A 25,483-nucleotide genomic window follows, 5' to 3' on the forward strand; every position below is an offset into this window, starting at 1 on the left:
TTGTTCCTAGGTGGGGGAGTCCCCTTTAATGTTGCCATGAGGGGCCCCTTTAAGGTTGCTAAGAGGGGTCCCTTTAAGGTTGCTAAGGAGGGTCTCTTTACGATTGCTAAGAGGGGATCCCTTTAAGGTTGCTAAGAGGGGGTCCCTTTAAGGTAGCTAAGTGGGGTCTCTTTAAGGTTGCTAGGAGCGGAGTCTCTTTAAGGTTGCTAAGGGGGTGGTTCTTGAAGATTGCTACTCGGAAAAAGAGCCGTTTATTCCAACTCTTTGCTTTCTGTCTACCAACCAGTTCTCTATCCAAGTCAGTACCTTGCCCCCAATCCCATGTGCCTTAACTTTACACGCTAATCTCTTATGCAGGACCTTATCGAAAGGCACAGAGGGAGGCCATTCGGCCCATCGAGTCGGTGCCGGCTCTCTGTAGAGCAATCCAGTCAGTCCCATTCCCCCGCTCTATCCCCGTAGCCCTGCAAGTTTATTTCCCTCAAGTGCCTATCCAGTCTCCCCTTGAAAACATTGAGTGTCTCCGCTTCCACCACTTCCGTCGGCAGCGAGTTCCAGGTCCTCACCACTCGCTGTGTAAAAAAGTTTTCCCTCACGTCCCCCCTGTATCTCTTGCCCAAAACCTTAAATCTGTGCCCCCTAGTCCTTGTACCATCAACTAGTGGGAACAGCCTTTCCCCGTCTAGCCTATCCAAACCCGTCATAATCTTGTACACCTCTATCAAATCACCCCGCAACCTCCTTTGCTCTAATGAAAACAAATCCAGCTTCTCCAACCTTTCCTTGTAGCTAAGATCCCCCCATCCCCGGAACCATTCTGGTAAATCTCCTCTGCACCCTCTCAAGGGCCTTCACATCCTTCCTAAAGTGTGGTGACCAGAACTGGACGCAATACTCCAGTTGTGGTCTACCCAGCGCTTTATAAAGGTTCAGCATAACTTCTCTACTTTTGTACTCAATACCTCTATTTATGAAGCCCAAGATCCCATATGCTTTGCTAACCACTCTCTCAATATGTCCCGCCACCTTCAGGGACCTATGCACATTAACTCCCAGGTCCCTCTGTCCCTGCACACTCTTTAAAACTGTGCCATTAAGTGTATATTGCCTCTCCCTGTTCCTTCTGCCAAAATGCATTACCTCACACTTCTCTGTATTAAATTCCATCTGCCACTTGTCTGCCTTTCTATGTCCTGTTGCTCTTTAAGATTGCTAAGAGGGGTCTCTTAAGGTTACTAAGAGGGGGTTTCTTTAAGATTGCTAAGAGGGGGGTCCCTTTAAGATTGCTAAGGGGGTTTCTTTAAGGTTGCTAAGAGGGGTTTCTTTAAGGTTGCTAAGAGAGGTTTCTTTAAGGTTGCTAAGAGAGGGGTCCCTTTAAGATTGCTAAGGGGGGGTTCTTTAAGATTGCTTAAAGGGGGGTTTCTTTAAGATTGCTAATGGGGGTTTCTTTAAGGTTGCTAAGAGAGGTTTCTTTAAGGTTGCTAAGAGAGGGGTCCCTTTAAGATTGCTAAGGGGGGGTTCTTTAAGATTGCTTAAAGGGGGGTTTCTTTAAGATTGCTAATGGGGGTTTCTTTAAGATTGCTAAGGGGGGTTTCTTTAAGATTGCTAAGAGGGGTTCCTTTAAGATTGCTAAGAGGGGTTCCTTTAAGGTTGCTAAGAGGGGTTTCTTTAAGGTTGCTAAGAGGGGTTTCTTCAAGGTTGTTAAGGGGGGGTTTCCTTTAAGATTGCTTAAAGGGGGGGTCGGTCCCTTTAAGGTTTCAGTGCGCAGGCGCAGGCGCGGGCGGGTCAGGGTGACGTTGACCCGGCAACAATGGCAGGCCCCGCCCCCTCTCTCCCCTCCCCCCACAGGCCGCCTGTTGCCCCTTTTCTCCCCGCTGAAGCTCCCGCTCCCACCTCAGCCGCCGCACCGCAGAGAGAGACTCGGGCCGGCCGCCATGGAAGACCAAGCGCTAGCCGAGGGACTGCGCAAGCGCATCCGCGCCTTCGAAGACGTCATCGACGCCGATCAGCTTCCGTTCCAGCCAGGTCAGCGTGCCAGCATCAAAGATGGCAGCGGGGGACCGCGTGAAGGGGTTAGGAGGCTGCCATCTTTCATCCTGGCATCACCCCAATCTTGTCCCATCTTAGAGTCTTTGTCCCACAGGGAACAGGAGGAGGCCATTCAGCCCCTCTTACACAGGGGACAGGAGGAGGCCATTCAGCCCCTCTTACACAGGGGACAGGAGGAGGCCATTCAGCCCCTCTTACACAGGGAACAGGAAGAGGCCATTCAGGCCGTCTTACACAGGGAACAGGAGGAGGCCATTCAGGCCGTCTTACACAGGGAACAGGAAGAGGCCATTCAGCCCCTCTTACACAGGGAACAGGAGGAGGCCATTCAGCCCCTCTTACACAGGGAACAGGAGGAGGCCATTCAGCCCCTCTTACACTGGGAACAGGAGGAGGCCATTCAGCCCCTCTTACACAGGAACAGCTGGAGGCCATTCAGCCCCTCTTACACAGGAACAGGAGGAGGCCATTCAGCCCCTCTTACACAGGGAACAGGAGGAGGCCATTCAGCCCCTCTTCCACTGGGAACAGGAGGAGGACATTCAGCCCCTCTTACACAGGGAACAGGAGGAGGCCATTCAGCCCCTCTTACACAGGGAACAGGAGGAGGCCATTCAGCCCCTCTTACACAGGGAACAGGAGGAGGCCATTCGGCCTCTCTTACACAGGGAACAGGAGGAGGCCATTCAGCCCCTCTTACACAGGGAACAGGAGGAGGCCATTCAGCCCCTCTTACACAGGGAACAAGGAGGAGGCCATTCAGTCGCTCTTACACAGGAACAGGAGGAGGTCATTCAGCCCCTCTTACACTGGGAACAGGAGGAGGCCATTCAGCCCCTCTTACACAGGGAACAGGAGGAGGCCATTCAGCCCCTCTTACACAGGAACAGCTGGAGGCCATTCAGCCCCTCTTACACAGGGAACAGGAGGAGGCCATTCAGCCCTCTTACACAGGGAACAGGAGGAGGCCATTCAGCCCCTCTTACATGCTACATTAGGAACAGGAGGAGGCCATTCAGCCCCTCTTACAGAGGGAACAAGGAGGAGGCCATTCAGCCCTCTTACACAGGGAACAGGAGGAGGCCTTTCAGTCCCTCTTACCTGTTACATTAGGAACAGGAGGAGGCCATTCAGCCCCTCTTACACAGGGAACAAGGAGGAGGCCATTCAGCCCCTCTTACACAGGAACAGGAGGAGGCCATTCAGCCCCTCTTACACAGGGAACAAGGAGGAGGCCATTCAGCCCCTCTTACCTGTTACATTAGGAACAGGAGGAGGCCATTCAGCCCCTCTTACACAGGGGACAAGAGGAGGCCATTCAGTCCCTCTTACCTGTTACATTAGGAACAGGAGGAGGCCATTCAGCCCCTCTTACACAGGGGACAAGAGGAGGCCATTCAGTCCCTCTTACCTGTTACATTAGGAACAGGAGGAGGCCATTCAGCCCCTCTTACACAGGGGACAAGAGGAGGCCATTCAGCCCCTCTTACACAGGGGACAAGAGGAGGCCATTCAGCCCCTCTTACACAGGGGACAAGAGGAGGCCATTCAGTCCCTCTTACCTGTTACATTAGGAACAGGAGGAGGCCATTCAGCCCCTCTTACACAGGGAACAGGAGGAGGCCATTCAGCCCCTCTTACACAGGGAACAGGAGGAGGCCATTCAGCCCCTCTTACACAGGGAACAGGAGGAGGCCATTCAGCCCCTCTTACACAGGGAACAGGAGGAGGCCATTCAGCCCCTCTTACACAGGGAACAGGAGGAGGCCATTCAGCCCCTCTTACACAGGGAACAGGAGGAGGCCATTCAGTCCCTCTTACACAGGGAACAGGAGAAGGCCATTCAGCCCCTCTTACACAGGGAACAGGAGGAGGCCATTCAGCCCCTCTTACACAGGGAACAGGAGGAGACCATTCAGTCCCTCTTACACAGGGAACAGGAGGAGGCCATTCAGCCCCTCTTACACAGGGAACAGGAGAAGGCCATTCAGCCCCTCTTACACAGGGAACAAGGAGGAGGCCATTCAGCCCCTCTTACACAGGGAACAGGAGGAGGTCATTCAGCCCCTCTTACACAGGGAACAGGAGGAGGACATTCAGCCCCTCTTACACACAGAACAGGAGGAGGCCATTCAGCCTCTCTTACACAGGGAACAGGAGAAGGCCATTCAGCCCCTCTTACACAGGGAACAGGAGGAGGCCATTCAGCCTCTCTTACACAGGGAACAGGAGAAGGCCATTCAGCCCCTCTTACACAGGGAACAGGAGGAGGCCATTCAGCCTCTCTTACACAGGGAACAGGAGAAGGCCATTCAGCCCCTCTTACACAGGGAACAGGAGGAGGCCATTCAGCCCCTCTTACACAGGGAACAGGAGAAGGCCATTCAGCCCCTCTTACACAGGGAACAGGAGGAGGCCATTCAGCCTCTCTTACACAGGGAACAGGAGGAGGCCATTCAGCCTCTCTTACACACAGAACAGGAGGAGGCCATTCAGCCCCTCTTACACAGGGAACAGGAGAAGGCCATTCAGCCTCTCTTACACAGGGAACAGGAGGAGGCCATTCAGCCTCTCTTACACACAGAACAGGAGGAGGCCATTCAGCCTCTCTTACACACAGAACAGGAGAAGGCCATTCAGCCCCTCTTACACAGGGAACAGGAAGAGGCCATTCAGCCCCTCTTACACAGGGAACAGGAAGAGGCCATTCAGCCTCTCTTACACAGGGAACAGGAGGAGGCCATTCAGCCCCTCTTACACAGGGAACAAGGAGGAGGCCATTCAGCCCCTCTTACAGAGGGAACAGGAGGAGGCCATTCAGCCCCTCTTACACAGGGAACAGGAGGAGGCCATTCAGCCTCTCTTACACAGGGAACAGGAGGAGGCCATTCAGCCCCTCTTACACAGGGAACAGGAGGAGGCCATTCAGCCTCTCTTACACAGGGAACAGGAGGAGGCCATTCAGCCCCTCTTACAGAGGGAACAGGAGGAGGCCATTCAGCCCCTCTTACAGAGGGAACAGGAGGAGGCCATTCAGCCCCTCTTACACAGGGAACAGGAGGAGGCCATTCAGCCCCTCTTACACAGGGAACAGGAGGAGGCCATTCAGCCTCTCTTACACAGGGAACAGGAGGAGGCCATTCAGCCCCTCTTACACAGGGAACAAGGAGGAGGCCATTCAGCCCCTCTTACTCAGGGAACAGGAAGAGGCCATTCAGCCCCTCTTACACAGGGAACAAGAGGAGGCCATTCAGCCCCTCTTACACAGGGAACAGGAGGAGGCCATTCAGCCTCTCTTACACAGGGAACAGGTGGAGGCCATTCAGCCCCTCTTACACAGGGAACAGGAGGCGGCCATTCAGCCCCTCTTACACAGGGAACAGGAGGAGGCCATTCAGCCCCTCTTACACAGGGAACAGGAGGAGGTCATTCAGCCCCTCTTACACAGGGAACAGGAGGCGGCCATTTAGCCCCCCTTACACAGGGAACAGGAGGAGGCCATTCAGCCCCTCTTACACAGGGAACAGGAGGAGGTCATTCAGCCCCTCTTACACAGGGAACAGGAGGAGGCCATTCAGCCCCTCTTACACAGGGAACAAGGAGGAGGCCATTCAGCCCCTCTTACACAGGGAACAGGAGGAGGCCATTCAGCCCCTCTTACACAGGGAACAGGAGGAGGTCATTCAGCCCCTCTTACACAGGGAACAGGAGGCGGCCATTTAGCCCCCCTTACACAGGGAACAGGAGGAGGCCATTCAGCCCCTCTTACACAGGGAACAGGAGGAGGCCATTCAGCCCCTCTTACACAGGGAACAAGGAGGAGGCCATTCAGCCCCTCTTACACAGGGAACAGGAGGAGGTCATTCAGCCCCTCTTACACAGGGAACAGGAGGCGGCCATTTAGCCCCCCTTACACAGGGAACAGGAGGAGGCCATTCAGCCCCTCTTACACAGGGAACAGGAGGAGGCCATTCAGCCCCTCTTACACAGGGAACAGGAAGAAGGCCATTCAGCCCCTCTTACACAGGGAACAGGAAGAGGCCATTCAGCCCCTCTTACACAGGGAACAGGAGGAGGCCATTCAGCCCCTCTTACACAGGGAACAGGAGGAGGCCATTCAGCCCCTCTTACACAGGGAACAGGAGGAGGCCATTCAGCCCCTCTTACACAGGGAACAGGAGAAGGCCATTCAGCCCCTCTTACACAGGGAACAGGAGAAGGCCATTCAGCCCCTCTTACACAGGGAACAGGAGGAGGCCATTCAGCCCCTCTTACACAGGGAACAGGAGGAGGCCATTCAGCCCCTCTTACACAGGGAACAGGAGGAGGCCATTCAGCCTCTCTTACACAGGGAACAGGAGGAGGCCATTCAGCCCCTCTTACACAGGGAACAGGAGGAGGCCATTCAGCCCCTCTTACACAGGGAACAGGAGGAGGCCATTCAGCCCCTCTTACACAGGGAACAGGAGGAGGCCATTCAGCCTCTCTTACACAGGGAACAGGAGGAGGCGGCCATTCAGCCCCTCTTACACAGGGAACAGGAGGAGGTCATTCGGCCCCTCTCAGTGTTAGCTATGGCACCCACCCAACCCAACACAGCCAATTGCATGGAACCCCAACAGGGTCTTCGCCCTCAACCCCAATCCCCAGGAGAATGGAGCCCCTCTCACAGGGTCTTTCTCCCAGAGGGAACAGGATGAGGCCATTCAGCCCCTCAAGCCTGTTACACAGGAAGCCATTCAGCCCTTCTTACACAGGAACAGGATGAGGCCATTCAGCCCCTCAAGCCTGTTACACAGGAAGCCATTCAGTCCCTCTTGCACAGGAACAGGTGGAGGCCATTCAGTCCCTCTTACCTGTTACATTAGGAACAGGAGGAGGCCATTCAGCCCCCTCGAACCTGTTGCATTAGGAAGAGGAGGAGGTCATTCAGCCCTCAAGCCAGCTCCACCATTCAATTAGATCATGGCTGATGTTCTACCTCAACTCCACTTTCCCGCCCGATCCCCATTTCCCTTGATTCCCCTCGAGTCCAAAAATCTAATCGATCCCAGCCTTGAATATACTCGATGATTGGGCATCCGCAGCACTTTGGGTACAGAATTCCAAAGATTCACAACCGTCTGAGTGAAGAAAATCCTCCTCATCTCAGTCTTAAAAGGCCGGCCCCTTATCCTGAGACTGTGCCCCCTGGTTCTAGAACAGGAGGAGGCCATTCAGCCCCTCGAGCCTGTTACACAGGAACAGGAGGAGGCCATTCAGCCCCTCGAGCCTGTTCCGCCATTCAATGAGAACTAACCTAGGCGTCAGTCGTGACTCAGTGGGTAGCACACTCGCCTCTGACTCAGTAGGTTGTGGGTTCGAGTCCCAATCCAGAGACTTGAGCACAAAATCTAGGCTGACACACCAGTGCAGTACTGAGGGAGCGCCGCACTGTCGGAGGGGCAGTACTGAGGGAGCGCTGCACTGTCGGAGGGGCAGTACTGAGGGAGCGCCGCACTGTCGGAGGGGCAGTACTGAGGGAGCGCTGCACTGTCGGAGGGGCAGTACTGAGGGAGCGCTGCACTGTCGGAGGGGCAGTACTGAGGGAGCGCTGCACTGTCGGAGGGGCAGTACTGAGGGAGCGCTGCACTGTCGGAGGGGCAGTACTGAGGGAGCGCTGCACTGTCGGAGGGGCAGTACTGAGGGAGCGCTGCACTGTCGGAGGGGCAGTGCTGAGGGAGCGCCGCACTGTCGGAGGGGCAGTACTGAGAGAGCGCCGCACTGTCGGAGGGGCAGTACTGAGGGAGTGCCGCACTGTCGGAGGGGCAGTACTGAGGGAGCGCCGCACTGTCGGAGGGGCAGTACTGAGGGAGTGCTGCACTGTCGGAGGGGCAGTACTGAGGGAGCGCCGCACTGTCGGAGGGGCAGTACTGAGGGAGCGCCGCACTGTCGGAGGGGCAGTACTGAGGGAGCGCCGCAGTGTCGGAGGGGCAGTACTGAGGGAGCGCTGCACTGTCGGAGGTACAGTACTGAGGGAGTGCCGCACTGTCGGAGAGGCAGTACTGAGGGAGCGCCGCACTGTCGGAGGGGCAGTACTGAGGGAGCGCCGCACTGTCGGAGGGGCAGTACTGAGGGAGCGCCGCACTGTCGAAGGGGCAGTACTGAGGGAGCGCTGCACTGTCGAAGGGGCAGTACTGAGGGAGTGCCACACTGTCGGAGGGGCAGTACTGATGGAGTGCTGCACTGTCGGAGGGGCAGTACTGAGGGAGTGCTGCACTGTTGGAGGGGCAGTACTGAGGGAGTGCCGCACTGTCGGAGGGACAGTACTGAGGGAGTGCTGCCCTGTCGGAGGGGCAGTACTGAGGGAGCGCCGCACTGTCGGAGGGGTAGTACTGAGGGAGTGCTGCACTGTCGGAGGGGCAGTACTGAGGGAGTGCTGCACTGTCGGAGGGGCCGTCTTTCAACGTGACGTTAAACCGAGGCCCCGTCTGGTTAGGCACTATTTTGAAGAAGTGTGTGGGAGAGTTCTCCCCGGTGTCCTGCGACCAATAATAATCCCTCAACCAACATCACTACAAAAAACATATTATCTGGTCATTATCACCTTACTGTTTGTGGGAGCTTGCTGTGCGCAAATTGGTTGCCGCGTTTCCCGACATTACAACAGTGGCTACACTTCTAAAGTAAGGCGCTGTGGGACGTTCTGAGATCATGAAAAGCACGATATAATTTTTCTAACAAAAATCTATCGATCTCAGCCTTGAAAGCTCCAATTGACCCCCGGCCTCAACAGCTTGTTGGGGGAGTGAGTTCCAGATTCCCACCACCCTGTGTGTGAAGAAGTGCTTCCCGATGTCACCCCCGAACGGCCGGGCTCTAATTTTAAGGTTCTGCCCCCTTGTTCTGGACTCCCCCCACCAGAGGAAATAGTTTCTCTCTCTCGACCCTGTCAACTGCTTTAATCATCTTAAACACCTCGATTAGATCACCCCTTAATCTTCTACACTCGAGGGAACACAAGCCCAGTCTGTGCCACCTGCCCTCGGAATTTAACCCTTGGAGCCCCGGTATCACTCTGGTGAATCTGCGCTGCACCCCTCCGCCGAGACCAATATATCCTTCCTGAGGTGCGGAGCCCAGAACTGAACACGGTTACTCCAAGGGCGGTCTAACCAGTGCTCTGTACAACTGAAGCATCACTTCCAGCCCTTAGTAGTTCAGTCCTCTTGAGATAACGGCCAACATTTCATTAGCCATTTTAATTATATTTTTGGACTGTGGGAGGAGATTCAATGGGTGGGTAGGGTCCATGATAGGGGAGAGTGTCCATGGGCTGTGGGAGGAGATTAAATGGGTGGGTAGAGTCCGTGATAGGGGAGAGTGTACATGGGCTGTGGGAGGAGATTAAATGGGTGGGTAGAGTCTGTGATAGGGGAGAGTGTACATGGGCTGTGGGAGGAGATTAAATGGGTGGGTAGAGTCCGTGATAGGGGAGAGTGTACATGGGCTGTGGGAGGAGATTAAATGGGTGGGTAGAGTCCGTGATAGGGGAGAGTGTCCATGGGCTGTGGGAGGAGATTAAATGGGTGGGTAGAGTCCGTGATAGGGGAGAGTGTACATGGGCTGTGGGAGGAGATTAAATGGGTGGGTAGAGTCCGTGATAGGGGAGAGTGTACATGGACTGTGGGAGGAGATTAAATGGGTGGGTAGAGTCCATGATAGGGGAGAGTGTACATGGGCTGTGGGATGAGATTAAATGGGTGGGTAGAGTCAGTGATAGGGGAGAGTGTACATGGGCCGTGGGAGGAGATTCAATGGGTGGGTAGAGTCCATGATAGGGGAGAGTGTACATGGGCTGTGGGAGGAGATTAAATGGGTGGGTAGAGTCCCTGATAGGGGAGAGTGTACATGGGCTGTGGGATGAGATTAAATGGGTGGGTAGAGTCCGTGATAGGGGAGAGTGTCCATGGGCTGTGGGATGAGATTAAATGGGTGGGTAGAGTCCATGATAGGGGAGAGTGTACATGGGCTGTGGGAGGAGATTCAATGGGTGGGTAGAGTCCGTGATAGGGGAGAGTGTACATGGGCTGTGGGAGGAGATTAAATGGGTGGGTAGAGTCCATGATAGGGGAGAGTGTACATGGGCTGTGGGATGAGATTAAATGGGTGGGTAGAGTCCGTGATAGGGGAGAGTGTACATGGGCTGTGGGAGGAGATTAAATGGGTGGGTAGAGTCAGTGATAGTGGAGAGTGTACATGGGCTGTGGGAGGAGATTAAATGGGTGGGTAGAGTCCGTGATAGGGGAGAGTGTACATGGGCTGTGGGAGGAGATTAAATGGGTGGGTAGAGTCCCTGATAGGGGAGAGTGTACATGGGCTGTGGGAGGAGATTCAATGGGTGGGTAGAGTCCATGATAGGGGAGAGTGTACACGGGCTGTGGGATGAGATTAAATGGGTGGGTCGAGTCCATGATAGGGGAGAGTGTACATGGGCTGTGGGAGGAGATTAAATGGGTGGGTAGAGTGCGTGATAGGGGAGAGTGTACATGGGCTGTGGGAGGAGATTAAATGGGTGGGTAGAGTCCGTGATAGGGGAGAGTGTACATGGGCTGTGGGAGGAGATTAAATGGGTGGGTAGAGTCAGTGATAGTGGAGAGTGTACATGGGCTGTGGGAGGAGATTAAATGGGTGGGTAGAGTCCGTGATAGGGGAGAGTGTACATGGGCTGTGGGAGGAGATTAAATGGGTGGGTAGAGTCCCTGATAGGGGAGAGTGTACATGGGCTGTGGGAGGAGATTCAATGTGTGGGTCGAGTCAGTGATAGGGGAGAGTGTACATGGGCTGTGGGAGGAGATTAAATGGGTGGGTAGAGTCCATGATAGGGGAGAGTGTACATGGGCTGTGGGAGGAGATTAAATGGGTGGGTAGAGTCCGTGATAGGGGAGAGTGTACATGGACTGTGGGAGGAGATTCAATGGGTGGGTAGAGTCAGTGATAGGGGAGAGTGTACATGGACTGTGGGAGGAGATTCAATGGGTGGGTAGAGTCAGTGATAGGGGAGAGTGTACACGGGCTGTGGGAGGAGATTCAATGGGTGGGTAGAGTCCATGATAGGGGAGAGTGTACATAGGCTGTGGGAGGAGATTAAATGGGTGGGTAGAGTCAGTGATAGGGGAGAGTGTACACGGGCTGTGAGAGGAGATTAAATGGGTGGGTAGAGTCAGTGATAGGGGAGAGTGTACACGGGCTGTGGGAGGAGATTAAATGGGTGGGTAGAGTCCATGATAGGGGAGAGTGTACATGGGCTGTGGGAGGAGATTAAATGGGTGGGTAGAGTCCGTGATAGGGGAGAGTGTACATAGGCTGTGGGAGGAGATTCAATGGGTGCGTAGAGTCCGTGATGGGGGAGAGTGTACATGGGCTGTGGGAGGAGATTAAATGGGTGGGTAGAGTGAGTGACAGGGGAGAGTGTACATGGGCTGTGGGAGGAGATTCAATGGGTGGGTCGAGTCAGTGATAGGGGAAAGTGTACATGGGCTGTGGGAGGAGATTCAATGGGTGGGTAGAGTCAGTGATAGAGGAGAGTGTCCATGGGCTGTGGGAGGAGATTAAATGGGTGGGTAGAGTCCATGATAGGGGAGAGTGTACATGGGCTGTGGGAGGAGATTAAATGGGTGGGTAGAGTCCATGATAGGGGAGAGTGTACATGGGCTGTGGGAGGAGATTAAATGGGTGGGTAGAGTCCGTGATAGGGGAGAGTGTCCATGGGCTGTGGGAGGAGATTCAATGGGTGGGTAGAGTCCATGATAGGGTAGAGTGTCCATGGGCTGTGGGAGGAGATTCAATGGGTGGGTAGAGTCCATGATAGGGGAGAGTGTACATGGGCTGTGGGAGGAGATTAAATGGGTGGGTAGAGTCCGTGATAGGGGAGAGTGTACATGGGCTGTGGGAGGAGATTCAATGGGTGGGTAGAGTCTATGATAGGGGAGAGTGTACATGGGCTGTGGGAGGAGATTAAATGGGTGGGTAGAGTCTATGATAGGGGAGAGTGCACATGGGCTGTGGGAGGAGATTAAATGGGTGGGTAGAGTCTATGATAGGGGAGAGTGTACATGGGCTGTGGGAGGAGATTAAATGGGTGGGTAGAGTCCGTGATAGGGGAGAGTGTACATGGGCTGTGGGAGGAGATTAAATGGGTGGGTAGAGTCCGTGATAGGGGAGAGTGTACATGGGCTGTGGGAGGAGATTAAATGGGTGGGTAGAGTCCGTGATAGGGGAGAGTGTACATGGGCCGTGGGAGGAGATTAAATGGGTGGGTAGAGTCAGTGATAGGGGAGAGTGTACATGGGCTGTGGGAGGAGATTAAATGGGTGGGTAGAGTCCGTGATAGGGGAGAGTGTACATGGGCTGTGGGAGGAGATTAAATGGGTGGGTAGAGTCCATGATCGGGGAGAGTGTACATGGGCTGTGGGAGGAGATTAAATGGGTGGGTAGAGTCCGTGATAGGGGAGAGTGTACATGGGCTGTGGGAGGAGATTAAATGGGTGGGTAGAGTCCGTGATAGGGGAGAGTGTACATGGGCTGTGGGAGGTGATTAAATGGGTGGGTAGAGTCCGTGATAGGGGAGAGTGTACATGGGCTGTGGGAGGAGATTAAATGGGTGGGTAGAGTCCGTGATAGGGGAGAGTGTACATGGGCTGTGGGAGGAGATTAAATGGGTGGGTAGAGTCCATGATAGGGAAGAGTGTACATGGGCCGTGGGAGGAGATTAAATGGGTGGGTAGAGTCAGTGATAGGGGAGAGTGTACATGGGCTGTGGGAGGAGATTAAATGGGTGGGTAGAGTCCGTGATAGGGGAGAGTGTACATGGGCTGTGGGAGGAGATTAAATGGGTGGGTAGAGTCAGTGATAGGGGAGAGTGTACATGGGCTGTGGGAGGAGATTAAATGGGTGGGTAGAGTCAGTGATAGGGGAGAGTGTACATGGGCTGTGGGAGGAGATTAAATGGGTGGGTCGAGTCCATGATAGGGGAGAGTGTACGTGGGCTGTGGGAGGAGATTAAATGGGTGGGTAGAGTCCATGATAGGGGAGAGTGTACATGGGCTGTGGGAGGAGATTAAATGGGTGGGTAGAGTCCGTGATAGGGGAGAGTGTACATGGGCTGTGGGAGGAGATTAAATGGGTAGGTAGAGTCTGTGATAGGGGAGAGTGTACATGGGCTGTGGGAGGAGATTAAATGGGTGGGTAGAGTCCGTGATAGGGGAGAGTGTACATGGGCTGTGGGAGGAGATTAAATGGGTGGGTAGTGTCCATGATAGGGGAGAGTGTACATGGGCCATGGGAGGAGATTAAATGGGTGGGTAGAGTCAGTGATAGGGGAGAGTGTACATGGGCTGTGGGAGGAGATTAAATGGGTGGGTAGAGTCCGTGATAGGGGAGAGTGTACATGGGCTGTGGGAGGAGATTAAATGGGTGGGTAGAGTCAGTGATAGGGGAGAGTGTACATGGGCTGTGGGAGGAGATTAAATGGGTGGGTAGAGTCCGTGATAGGGGAGAGTGTACATGGGCTGTGGGAGGAGATTAAATGGGTGGGTAGAGTCCGTGATAGGGGAGAGTGTACACGGGCTGTGGGAGGAGATTCAATGGGTGGGTAGAGTCCGTGATAGGGGAGAGTGTACATGGGCTGTGGGAGGAGATTAAATGGGTGGGTAGAGTCCGTGATAGGGGAGAGTGTACATGGGCTGTGGGAGGAGAGTAAATGGGTGGGTAGAGTCCGTGATCGGGGAGAGTGTACATGGGCTGTGGGAGGAGATTAAATGGGTGGGTAGAGTCAGTGATAGGGGAGAGTGTACATGGGCTGTGGGAGGAGATTAAATGGGTGGGTAGAGTCAGTGATAGGGGAGAGTGTACATGGGCTGTGGGAGGAGATTAAATGGGTGGGTAGAGTCCGTGATAGGGGAGAGTGTACATGGGCTGTGGGAGGAGATTCAATGGGTGGGTAGAGTCTGTGATAGGGGAGAGTGTACACGGGCTGTGGGAGGAGATTAAATGGGTGGGTAGAGTCTGTGATAGGGGAGAGTGTACACGGGCTGTGGGAGGAGATTAAATGGGTGGGTAGAGTCCGTGATAGGGGAGAGTGTACATGGGCTGTGGGAGGAGATTAAATGGGTGGGTAGAGTCAGTGATAGGGGAGAGTGTACATGGGCCGTGGGAGGAGATTCAATGGGTGGGTAGAGTCCGTGATAGGGGAGAGTGTACATGGGCCGTGGGAGGAGATTAAATGGGTGGGTAGAGTCCGTGATAGGGGAGAGTGGACATAGGCTGTGGGAGGAGATTAAATGGGTGGGTCGAGTCCATGATAGGGGAGAGTGGACATAGGCTGTGGGAGGAGATTAAATGGGTGGGTAGAGTCCGTGATAGGGGAGAGTGTACATGGGCTGTGGGAGGAGATTAAATGGGTGGGTAGAGTCCGTGATAGGGGAGAGTGTACATGGGCTGTGGGAGGAGATTCAATGGGTGGGTAGAGTCTGTGATAGGGGAGAGTGTACACGGGCTGTGGGAGGAGATTAAATGGGTGGGTAGAGTCTGTGATAGGGGAGAGTGTACACGGGCTGTGGGAGGAGATTAAATGGGTGGGTAGAGTCCGTGATAGGGGAGAGTGTACATGGGCTGTGGGAGGAGATTAAATGGGTGGGTAGAGTCAGTGATAGGGGAGAGTGTACATGGGCCGTGGGAGGAGATTCAATGGGTGGGTAGAGTCCGTGATAGGGGAGAGTGGACATAGGCTGTGGGAGGAGATTAAATGGGTGGGTCGAGTCCATGATAGGGGAGAGTGGACATAGGCTGTGGGAGGAGATTAAATGGGTGGGTAGAGTCCGTGATAGGGGAGAGTGTACATGGGCTGTGGGAGGAGATTAAATGGGTGGGTAGAGTCCGTGATAGGGGAGAGTGTACATGGGCTGTGGGAGGAGATTAAATGGGTGGGTAGAGTCCGTGATAGGGGAGAGTGTACATGGGCTGTGGGAGGAGATTAAATGGGTGGGTAGAGTCCGTGATAGGGGAGAGTGTACATGGGCTGTGGGAGGAGATTAAATGGGTGGGTAGAGTCCGTGATAGGGGAGAGTGTACATGGGCTGTGGGAGGAGATTAAATGGGTGGGTAGAGTCCATGATAGGGGAGAGTGTACATGGGCCGTGGGAGGAGATTAAATAGGTCAATTGACTGATCCAATCACACCAGGTTATTAAATGAAACTATTAAATGTTGGCCTTCAGAGGGATTTGGGTTTGTGTACGCGAAACACAGTGAGTTAGCGTGCAGGTACAGCAAGCAATAAGGAAGGCAAGTGGCATGTTGGCCTTTATTACAAGGGGGTTGGAGTATAAGAGTGAGGAAGTCTTGCTACAATTGTACAGGGCCTTGGTGAGACCACACCTGGGGTACTGGGCACAGTTCTGGTCTCCTTATCTGAGGAAGGATACACTTGCCTTGGAGGCAGTGCAACGAAGGTTCACTAGATTGATTCCTGGGAGGAGAGATTGTGTAGAATGGGCCGATATTCTCTGGAGTTTAGAAGAATGAGAGGTGATCTCATTGAAACATATAAGATTCTGAGGGGGATTGACAGGGTAGATGCAGGGAGGATGTTTCCCCCTGGCTGGAGAGTCTCGAACCAGGGGTCACAGTCTCAGGATAAGGGCTCGGCCATTGAGGACTGAGATGAGGAGGAATTTCTTCACTCAGAGGGTGGTGAATCTTTGGAATTCTCTGTCCCAGAGGGCTGTGGAGGCTCAGTCGTTGAGTATATTCAAGGCTGAGATCGATAGATTTTTGGACTCTCGGGGAATCGAGGGATATGGGGATCGGGCGGGAAACTGGAGTTGAGGTCGAAGATCAGCCATGATCTTATTGAATGGCGGAGCAGGCTCGAGGGGCCGTGTGGCGGAGCGGGCTCGAGGGGCCGTGTGGCGGAGCAGGCTCGAGGGGCCGTGTGGCGGAGTGGGCTCGAGGGGCCGTGTGAGGGAGCAGGCTGGAGGGGCCGTGAGGCGGAGCAGGCTCGAGGGGCCGTGGGAGGGAGCAGGCTCGAGGGGCCGTGCGGCGGAGCAGGCTCGAGGGGCCGTGCGGCGGAGCAGGCTTGAGGGGTCGTGTGGCGGCGCAGGCTCGAGGGGCCGTGTGGCGGAGCAGGCTCGAGGGGCCGTGTGGCGGAGCGGGCTCGAGGGGCCGTGAGGCGGAGCAGGCTCGAGGGGCCGTGTGAGGGAGCAGGTTCGAGGGGCCGTGTGGCGGAGCGGGCTCGAGGGGCTGTGTGGCGGAGCAGGCTCGAGGGGCCGTGTGGCGGAGCAGGCTCGAGGGGCCGTGTGGCGGAGCGGGCTCGAGGGGCCGTGTGGCGGAGCGGGCTCGAGCGGCCGTGAGGCGGAGCAGGCTCGAGGGGCCGTGTGAGGGAGCAGGCTCGAGGGGTCGTGTGGCGGAGCGGGCTCGAGGGGCCGTGTGGCGGAGCAGGCTCGAGGGGCCGTGTGGCGGAGCAGGCTCGAGGGGTCGTGTGGCGGAGCAGGCTCGAGGGGCTGTGTGGCGGAGCAGGCTCGAGGGGCCGCGTGAGGGAGCGGGCTCGAGGGGCCGTGTGGCGGAGCAGGCTCGAGGGGCCGTGTGGCGGAGCAGGCTCGAGGGGCCGTGTGGCGGAGCGGGCTCGAGGGGCCGTGTGAGGGAGCGGGCTCGAGGGGCCGTGTGGCGGAGCGGGCTCGAGGGGCCGTGTGGCGGAGCGGGCTCGAGGGGCCGTGTGGCGGAGCAGGCTCGAGGGGCCGTGTGGCGGAGCAGGCTCGAGGGGCCGTGTGGCGGAGCGGGCTCGAGGGGCCGTGTGAGGGAGCGGGCTCGAGGGGCCGTGTGGCGGAGCGGGCTCGAGGGGCCGTGTGGCGGAGCGGGCTCGAGGGGCCGTGTGGCGGAGCGGGCTCGAGGGGCCGTGTGGCCTCCTGCTGCTCCTGTGTTCTATGTTCTAATGTCTCACATCTCTTTCCCTGGCAGGTGATGACTTTGTTGCAAACCCAGTGCTGCACATGTGTCTGTACCTGAACGTGCTCTTCTTCCTCTTCTCCTGGATCACCGAGATCCTGCTGCTGCAGCCTCGGGTAGGTGAGGGGAGTCTGGGGAACACGGCGGGGGGGGGGGGTGGTGAGGGGAGAATGGGGAACACGGAGGGTGAGGGGAGTCTGGGGAACACGGGGGGGTGGTGAGGGGAGAATGGGGAACACGGGGGGTGAGGGGAGAATGGGGAACACGGGGGGTGAGGGGAGTCTGGGGAACACGAAGGGGGGGGTGGTGAGGGGAGAATGGGGAACACGGGGGGTGAGGGGAGAATGGGGAACACAGGGGGGGCTGGTGAGGGGAGAATGGGGAACACAGGGGTTGAGGGGAGTCTGGGGAACACGGAGGGGGGGCTGGTGAGGGGAGAATGGGGAACACGGGGGGTGAGGGGAGAATGGGGAACACAGGGGTTGAGGGGAGTCTGGGGAACACGGAGGGGGGGCTGGTGAGGGGAGAATGGGGAACACGGGGGTTGAGGGGAGTCTGGGGAACACGGAGGGGGGGGCTGGTGAGGGGAGAATGGGGAGGACGGGGGGTGCGGGGAGTCTGGGGAACATGGAGGCGGGGGGGTGCTGGTGAGGGGAGAATGGGGAACACGGGGGGTGAGGGGAGTCTGGGGAACACGGCGGGGGGGAGTACGTGAGGGTGTGGGGGTGAGGGGAATGGGGGGTTTGGGGGTTCAGAGTTTGGAGTGAGAGGGGTGAGGGGTTTGGGGTGAGGGTTTCAGGGGGTGAGGGGAATGGGGTTCAGGGGTGGGGATGGAGGACAGGTGAGGGTTTCAGAGGGTGCGGGGATTGAGGGTTTCAGGGAGGGGAGTAAAGTGTTCGGGGGTTCAGGGGTGAGGGGTTCAGGGGTGAGGGAAGTGAGGGGTTCAGGGGTGAGGGGTTCAGGGGTGAGGGGTGAGGGGAGTGAGGGGCTCAGGGGTGAGGGGTGAGGGAAGTGAGGGGCTCAGGGGTGAGGGGTGAGGGAAGTGAGGGGTTCAGGGGTGAGGGGTTCAGGGGTGAGTGGAGTGAGGGGTGAGGGAGTGAGGGGTTCAGGGGTGAGGGGTTCAGGGGTGAGGGGTGAGGGGAGTGAGGGGCTCAGGGGTGAGGGGTGAGGGAAGTGAGGGGTTCAGGGGTGAGGGGTTCAGGGGTGAGGGGAGTGAGGGGTGAGGGAGTGAGGGGTGAGGGGAGTGAGGGCTTCAGGGGTGAGGGGTGAGGGGAGTGAGGGCTTCAGGGGTGAGGGGAGTGAGGGGCTCAGGGGTGAGGGGTGAGGGGAAGTGAGCGGCTCAGGGGTGAGGGGTGAGGGGAGTGAGCGGCTCAGGGGTGAGGGGAGTGAGGTGAGTGAGGGCTGAGGTGAGTGAGGGGTTCAGGGGTGAGGGGAGTGAAAGGTGAGGGGAGTGGGGAGTGAGTGTGAGGGGAGTGAGGGGTGAGGTGAGTGAGGGGCTCAGGGGTGAGGGGAGTGAGGTGAGTGAGGGGTGAGGTGAGTGAGGGGTTCAGGGTGAGGGGAGTGAGGGGCGAGGGGAGTGAGGGGCTCAGGGGTGAGGGAAGTGAGGGGTTCAGGGGTGAGGGGAGTGGGGTGGGGAGTGAGGGGTTCAGGGTGAGGGGAGTGAGGTGAGTGAGGGGTGAGGTGAGTGAGGGGTTCAGGGGTGAGGGGAGTGAGGGGAGTGGGGAGTGAGGGGTGAGGGGAGTGAGGGGTGAGGGGTGAGGGTTGAGGGGTAGTGAGGGGTGAGGTGAGTGAGGGGTTCAGGGTGAGGGGAGTGAGGGGTGAGGGCAGTGAGGGGTTCAGGAGTGAGGTGAGTGAGGGGTGAGGTGTTCAGGGGTGAGGGGTGAGGGGAGTGAGGGGTTCGGTGTTTTGGAGATTCGGAGTTTGGGGGTGAGGGTTTGGGGGTGGAGGTTTCAGGGGTGGGGACAGAGGGTAGGTGAGGGCTTCAGGATGAGGGGAGTAAAGTGTTCGGGGGGTTCGGAGTTTGGGGTGAGAAGTTTGGGGTGAGGGTTTGGGGTTTTGGGTGAGGGGTTCGGTGCTCGGGGTGAGGGTTTCGGGGGTGGAGGCGGAGGATAGGTGAGGGGTTCGGTGCTCGGGTTGAGGGTTTCAGGTGAGGGGGCAGAGGGTAGGTGAGGGGTTCGGTGCTCGGGGTGAGGGTTTCAGGTGAGGGGGCAGAGGGTAGGTGAGGGGTTCGGTGCTCGGGGTGAGGGTTTCCGGTGAGGGGGCGGAGGGTAGGTGAGGGGTTCGGTGCTCGGGGTGAGGGTTTCCGGTGAGGGGGCGGAGGGTAGGTGAGGGGTTCGGTGCTCGGGGTGAGGGTTTCCGGTGAGGGGGCGGAGGGTAGGTGAGGGGTTCGGTGCTCGGGGTGAGGGTTTCGGGGGTGAGGGGGCGGAGGGTAGGTGAGGGGTTCGGATGCTCGGGGTGAGGGTTTCGGGGTGGAGGCGGAGGGTAGGTGAGGGGTTCGGTGCTCGGGGTGAGGGTTTCGGGGGTGAGGGGGCGGAGGGTAGGTGAGGGGTTCGGTGCCCGGGGTGAGGGTTTCGGGGTGGAGGCGGAGGGTAGGTGAGGGGTTCGGTGCGCAGGTTGAGGGTTTCGGGGGTGGAGGCAGAGGGTAGGTGAGGGGTGATGGGGTTCAGACGGAGAGTAGCTGTCTCCAGACTCGTACTCCGATGTTACACTGGGGCATTAACTGGTCTATCTGATCCCTGGGGTCAAGCCCCTCCCCCTGGACAGAGCGGGAGTAATAAACCAGGGGAGGAATGTGCAGGGCTGTGGGGACAGAGGCGGCGGGGAGGGAAGTGGGGCTAATTGGCTCCCATTTTTCAAAGAGCTGGCACAGCATGATTGGCTGAACGGCCTCCTCCTGTGCCATATCATGCTGCGATTCTGGGGGCTGAAGGGCTGCTCTCTCCCTCTCAAATTCAAATTCAAATTCAAATCGCTTTATTGGCATGATAAGGTACATCTTATGTTGCCAAAGCATCAAAATACATTTATGGTTGAACACATAAACGCAGTTCTATTCATACAGTGTATAAACAGGTATATCCCTGAGTGTATAAATATACAGTCGCATTATTTATATATACTCTTTTCTTATTTTACTGGTTGTCCCTCTGTTCATGGCAGGCTGTAACATAGTGTGCCGCCAGTGTTACACAGCTTCTCTCCTCCCCCAGTAGGTATGGGAGTTTTTGGTTGTCATTCAGGTTTCTGAATTCAGGGCATATTTGTGAGAATTTTTGGTAGAAATTCTCCCTGATGCCCTGATATTTTCTACAAGCTGTGAGGAAGTGCATCTCTGTCTCCACTACTCCCTGACTGCAGTGAGAGCATATCCTGTCCTCTCTTGGCAGCCTGGTCTGCCTGTGTCTGCCTTTTTCGATCGCTAGGCTATGTTCGCGAAGTCTGTACCTTGTCAAGGTTTTTCTCAGTTTGTTATCCTTTACCATGGTCAGGTAATCAGCTATGTTGTATTGTCTGTTTAGGGCCAGGTAGCAATTGAGTTTGCTTTGGGTTTTTGTTGTTTCTGCCCAATAGGTCAGATATTTTTCCTTTTGCTTAGCGACGATTGTGTTGGGTCGAATTCTTTGTGTTACGCTGTCACTGTCCTGGGGCTGGTTATTGTTAGTAGTGTTAGTAGTTACTTCACTGAGTCCCAGGACTAGTTGACTGAGGGTATTCTTCTTTATGGTCAGCTCTTGGCATTTCAGGGCGTCGTAGTGATAGCATTGGGGGTTGCTCATTTGTAGGTGATTCCAAAATTTGGTGGCTCTTTTTTGGATGGTGATTATTAATGGATATTGGCCTAGTTCTGCCCTGCATGCATTGTTTACGGTTTTCCTTTGAGTCCGGAGGATACTTTTACAGAATTCTGCATGTAGGATCTCAATTGGGTGTTTGTCCCATTTTGCAAATTCTTGTTGTGTTAGCGGTCCCCACACCTCACTGCCATAGAGTGCAATTGGTTCAATTACTGATTTGAAAATTTTTAGCCAAATGCTAATTGGGATTTCTATTTGGATTGATCTTTTAATGGCATAGAAAGCCCTTCTCTGTCTCTCCCCCTCTCTCTCTCCCTCTCTCTCTCTATCCTCCCAGCTCTCTGCTCTCTGGTCAGTGTTGACCTTGGGGGTGCCGTGGGGCTCGGCTGGGAGAGGGAAGGAGCTGTCTCTCCCACTCGACCACCCAACCATTGACTGTCTGCCCCTCCTCCTCCCCTCCAGTACGAACAGTTGGAGCAGAAATACCGGATATTTACACTGGTCGTGGTGACGTACTTCACGGTGACCGAGATCATTCGCCTCTACGTGGGACATGCCGGCAATCGGGGCAAGGTACGGCTCACACACAACAGCCTTTCCTCGATATCCCACCGTTCCCTCTCTCTAGATATCCCGCTGTATGTTCCCTCTCTATATCCCTGTTTCCCAGTGTGTTCCCTCTCTATATCCCTCTGTTCCCCAGTGTGTTCCCTCTCTATATCCCTGTTCCCCAGTGTGTTCCCTCTCTATATCCCTCTGTTCCCCAGTGTGTTCGCTCTCTATATCCCTCTGTTCCCCAGTGTGTTCCCTCTCTATATCCCTCTGTTCCCCAGTGTGTTCCCTCTCTATATCCCTCTGTTCCCCAGTGTGTTCTCCCCAGTGTGTTCCCTCTCTATATCCCTCTGTTCCCCAGTGTGTTTCCCTCCCTATATCCCTCTGTTCCCCAGTGTGTTCCCTCTCTATATCCTCTGTTCCCCAGTGTGTTCCCTCTCTATATCCCTCTGTTTCCCCAGTGTGTTTCCCTCTCTATATCCCCCCTGTTCCCCAGTGTGTTCCCCTCTCTATATCCCCTCTGTTCCCCAGTGTGTTCCCCTCTCTCTATATCCCTCTGTTCCCCCAGTGTGTTCCTCTCTATATCCCTCTGTTCCCCAGTGTGTTCCCTCTCTATATCCCTCTGTTCCCCAGTGTGTTCCCTCTCTATATCCCTCTGTTCCCCAGGTGTGTTCCCTCTCTATAATCCCTCTGTTCCCCAGTGTGTTTCCCTCTCTATATCCCTCTGTTCCCCAGTGTGTTTCCCTCTCTCTATATCCCTCTGTTCCCCAGTGTGTTTCCCTCTCTATATCCCTCTGTTCCCCCAGTGTGTTTCCCTCTCTATATCCCTCTGTTCCCCAGTGTGTTTCCCCTCTCTATATCCCTCTGTTCCCCAGTGTGTTCCCTCTCTATATCCCTCTGTTCCCCAGTGTGTTCCCTCTCTATATCCCTCTGTTCCCCAGTGTGTTCCCTCTCTATATCCCTCTGTTTCCCCCAGTGTGTTTCCCTCTCTATATCCCTCTGTTCCCCAGTTGTTCCCCTCTCTATATCCCTCTGTTCCCCAGTGTGTTCCCTCTCTCTATATCCCTCTGTTCCCCAGTGTGTTTCCCTCTCTATATCCCTCTGTTCCCCAGTGTGTTCCCTCTCTATATCCCTCTGTTCCCCAGTGTGTTCCCTCTCTATATCCCTCTGTTCCCCAGTGTGTTCCCTCTCTATATCCCTCTGTTCCCCAGTGTGTTCCCCTCTCTATATCCCCTCTGTTCCCCAGTGTGTTCCCTCTCTATATCCCTCTGTTCCCCAGTGTGTTCCCTCTCTATATCCCCTGTTCCCCAGTGTGTTCCCCTCTCTATATCCCTCTGTTCCCCAGTGTGTTCCCTCTATATCCCTCCTGTTCCCCAGTGTGTTCCCTCTCTATATCCCTCTGTTCCCCAGTGTGTTCCCTCTCTATATCCCTCTGTTCCCCAGTGTGTTCCCTCTCTATATCCCTCTGTTCCCCAGTGTGTTCCCTCTCTATATCCCTGTTCCCCAGTGTGTTCCCTCTCTATATCCCTCTGTTCCCCAGTGTGTTCCCTCTCTATATCCCCTGTTCCCCAGTGTGTTTCCCTCTCTATATCCCTCTGTTCCCCAGTGTGTTCCCTCTCTATATCCCTGTTCCCCAGTGTGTTCCCTCTCTATATCCCTCTGTTCCCAGTGTGTTTCCCTCTCTATATCCCTCTGTTCCCCAGTGTGTTCCCTCTCTATATCCCTCTGTTCCCCAGTGTGTTTCCCTCTCTATATCCCTCTGTTCCCCAGTGTGTTCCCTCTCTATATCCCTCGTGTTCCCCAGTGTGTTCCCTCTCTATATCCCCTCTGTTCCCCAGTGTGTTCCCTCTCTATATCCCTCTGTTCCCCAGTGTGTTTCCCTCTCTATATCCCTCTGTTCCCCAGTGTGTTCCCTCTCTATATCCCTCTGTTCCCCAGTGTGTTCCCTCTCTAACCCTGTTCCCCAGTGTGTTCCCCTCCTCTATATCCCAGTTTCCCCAGTGTGTTCCCTCTCTATATCCCTCTGTTCCCCAGTGTGTTCCCTCTCTCTATATCCCTCTGTTCCCCAGTGTGTTCCCTCTCTATATCCCTCTGTTCCCCAGTGTGTTCCCCTCTCTATAATCCCTCTGTTTCCCCAGTGTGTTTCCCTCTCTATATCCCTCTGTTCCCCAGTGTGTTCCCTCTCTATATCCCTCTGTTTCCCCAGTGTGTTCCCTCTCTATATCCCTCTGTTCCCCAGTGTGTTCCCTCTCTATATCCCTCTGTTCCCCAGTGTGTTTCCCTCTCTATATCCCCTCTGTTCCCCAGTGTGTTCCCTCTCTATATCCCTCTGTTCCCCAGTGTGTTCCCTCTCTATATCCCTCTGTTTCCCCAGTGTGTTCCCCTCTCTATATCCCTCTGTTCCCCAGTGTGTTCCCTCTCTATATCCCTCTGTTCCCCAGTGTGTTCCCTCTCTATATCCTCTGTTTCCCCAGTGTGTTCCCTCTCTATATCCCTCTGTTCCCCAGTGTGTTCCCTCTCTATATCCCTCTGTTCCCCAGTGTGTTCCCTCTCTATATCCCTCTGTTTCCCCAGTGTGTTCCCTCTCTATATCCCTCTGTTCCCCAGTGTGTTCCCTCTCTATATCCCTCTGTTCCCCAGTGTGTTCCCTCTCTATATCCCTCTGTTCCCCAGTGTGTTTCCCTCTCTATATCCCTCTGTTCCCCAGTGTGTTCCCTCTCTATATCCCTCTGTTCCCCAGTGTGTTCCCCTCTCTATATCCCTCTGTTCCCAGTGTGTTCCCTCTCTATATCCCTCTGTTCCCCAGTGTGTTCCCCTCTCTATATCCCTCTGTTCCCCAGTGTGTTCCCTCTCTATATCCCTCTGTTCCCCAGTGTGTTCCCTCTCTATATCCCTCTGTTCCCCAGTGTGTTCCCTCTCTATATCCCTCTGTTCCCCAGTGTGTTCCCTCTCTATATCCCTCTGTTCCCCAGTGTGTTTCCCTCTCTATATCCCTCTGTTCCCCCAGTGTGTTTCCCTCTTCTATATCCCTCTGTTCCCCAGTGTGTTCCCTCTCTATATCCCTCTGTTTCCCCAGTGTGTTCCCTCTCTATATCCCTCCTGTTCCCCAGTGTGTTTCCCTCTCTATATCCCTCTGTTCCCCCAGTGTGTTCCCTCTCTATATCCCTCTGTTCCCCAGTGTGTTCCCTCTCTATATCCCTCTGTTCCCCAGTGTGTTCCCTCTCTATATCCCTCTGTTCCCCAGTGTGTTCCCTCTCTCTATATCCCTCTGTTTCCCCAGTGTGTTCCCTCTCTATATCCCTCTGTTCCCCAGTGTGTTCCCTCTCTATATCCCCTCTGTTCCCCAGTGTGTTCCCTCTCTCTATATCCCTCTGTTCCCCCAGTGTGTTCCCTCTCTATATCCCTCTGTTCCCCAGTGTGTTCCCTCTCTATCCCTGTTCCCAGTGTGTTCCCTCTCTGTATCCCCTGTTCCCAGTGTGTTCCCTCTCTATATCCCTCTGTTCCCCAGTGTGTTTCCCTCTCTATATCCCTCTGTTTCCCCAGTGTGTTCCCTCTCTATATCCCCTCTGTTCCCCAGTGTGTTCCCTCTCTATATCCCCTCTGTTTCCCCAGTGTGTTCCCTCTCTATATCCCTCTGTTCCCCAGTGTGGTTTCCCTCTCTATATCCCTCTGTTCCCCAGTGTGTTCCCCTCTCTATATCCCTCTGTTCCCCAGTGTGTTTCCCTCTCTATATCCCTCTGTTCCCCAGTGTGTTCCCTCTCTATATCCCTCTGTTCCTCAGTGTGTTCCCTCTCTATATCCCTCTGTTCCCCAGTGTGTTCCCTCTCTATATCCCTCTGTTCCCCAGTGTGTTTCCCTCTATATCCCTCTGTTCCCCAGTGTGTTCCCTCTCTATATCCCTCCTGTTCCCCAGTGTGTTCCCCTCTCTATATCCCCCCTGTTTCCCCAGTGTGTTCCCTCTCTATATCCCTCTGTTCCCCAGTGTGTTCCCCTCTCTATATCCCTCTGTTCCCCAGTGTGTTCCCTCTCTATATCCCTCTGTTCCCCAGTGTGTTCCCTCTCTATATCCCTCTGTTCCCCAGTGTGTTCCCTCTCTATATCCCTCT

The 25,483-nt window shown here is 55.4% G+C and overlaps 1 protein-coding gene across 1 annotated transcript; it reads left to right on the forward strand.

Annotated features, from left to right (window-relative positions):
• The first annotated feature begins 1,832 nt into the window (after window positions 1-1,832).
• On the forward strand, window positions 1,833-23,498 carry LOC147092239 (transmembrane protein 17B-like). The gene is made up of 4 exons (XM_085975578.1): window positions 1,833-2,025; window positions 17,044-17,147; window positions 21,288-21,463; window positions 23,480-23,498. The coding sequence occupies exons 1-4, from the start codon at window positions 1,935-1,937 to the stop codon at window positions 23,496-23,498; spliced, it is 390 nt and encodes a 129-aa protein (XP_085831704.1). The 5' UTR covers window positions 1,833-1,934.
• The last annotated feature ends 1,985 nt before the right edge of the window (window positions 23,499-25,483 follow it).

Source organism: Somniosus microcephalus, unplaced genomic scaffold (assembly GCF_052327205.1).
Source record: "Somniosus microcephalus isolate GS21.2 unplaced genomic scaffold, FLI_Smic_1.0 unresolved_chr2, whole genome shotgun sequence".
NCBI lineage: Eukaryota > Metazoa > Chordata > Chondrichthyes > Squaliformes > Somniosidae > Somniosus > Somniosus microcephalus.

Coding starts and splice junctions, on each gene's coding strand:
- LOC147092239 (XM_085975578.1), top strand. CDS start 1,935: ATGGAAGACCAAGCGCTAGCCGAGGGACTGCGCAAGCGCATCCGCGCC. Junction 2,026..17,043: donor TCAGCTTCCGTTCCAGCCAG/GTCAGCGTGCCA, acceptor TTTCCCTGGCAG/GTGATGACTTTGTTGCAAAC. Junction 17,148..21,287: donor TCCTGCTGCTGCAGCCTCGG/GTAGGTGAGGGG, acceptor CCTCCCCTCCAG/TACGAACAGTTGGAGCAGAA.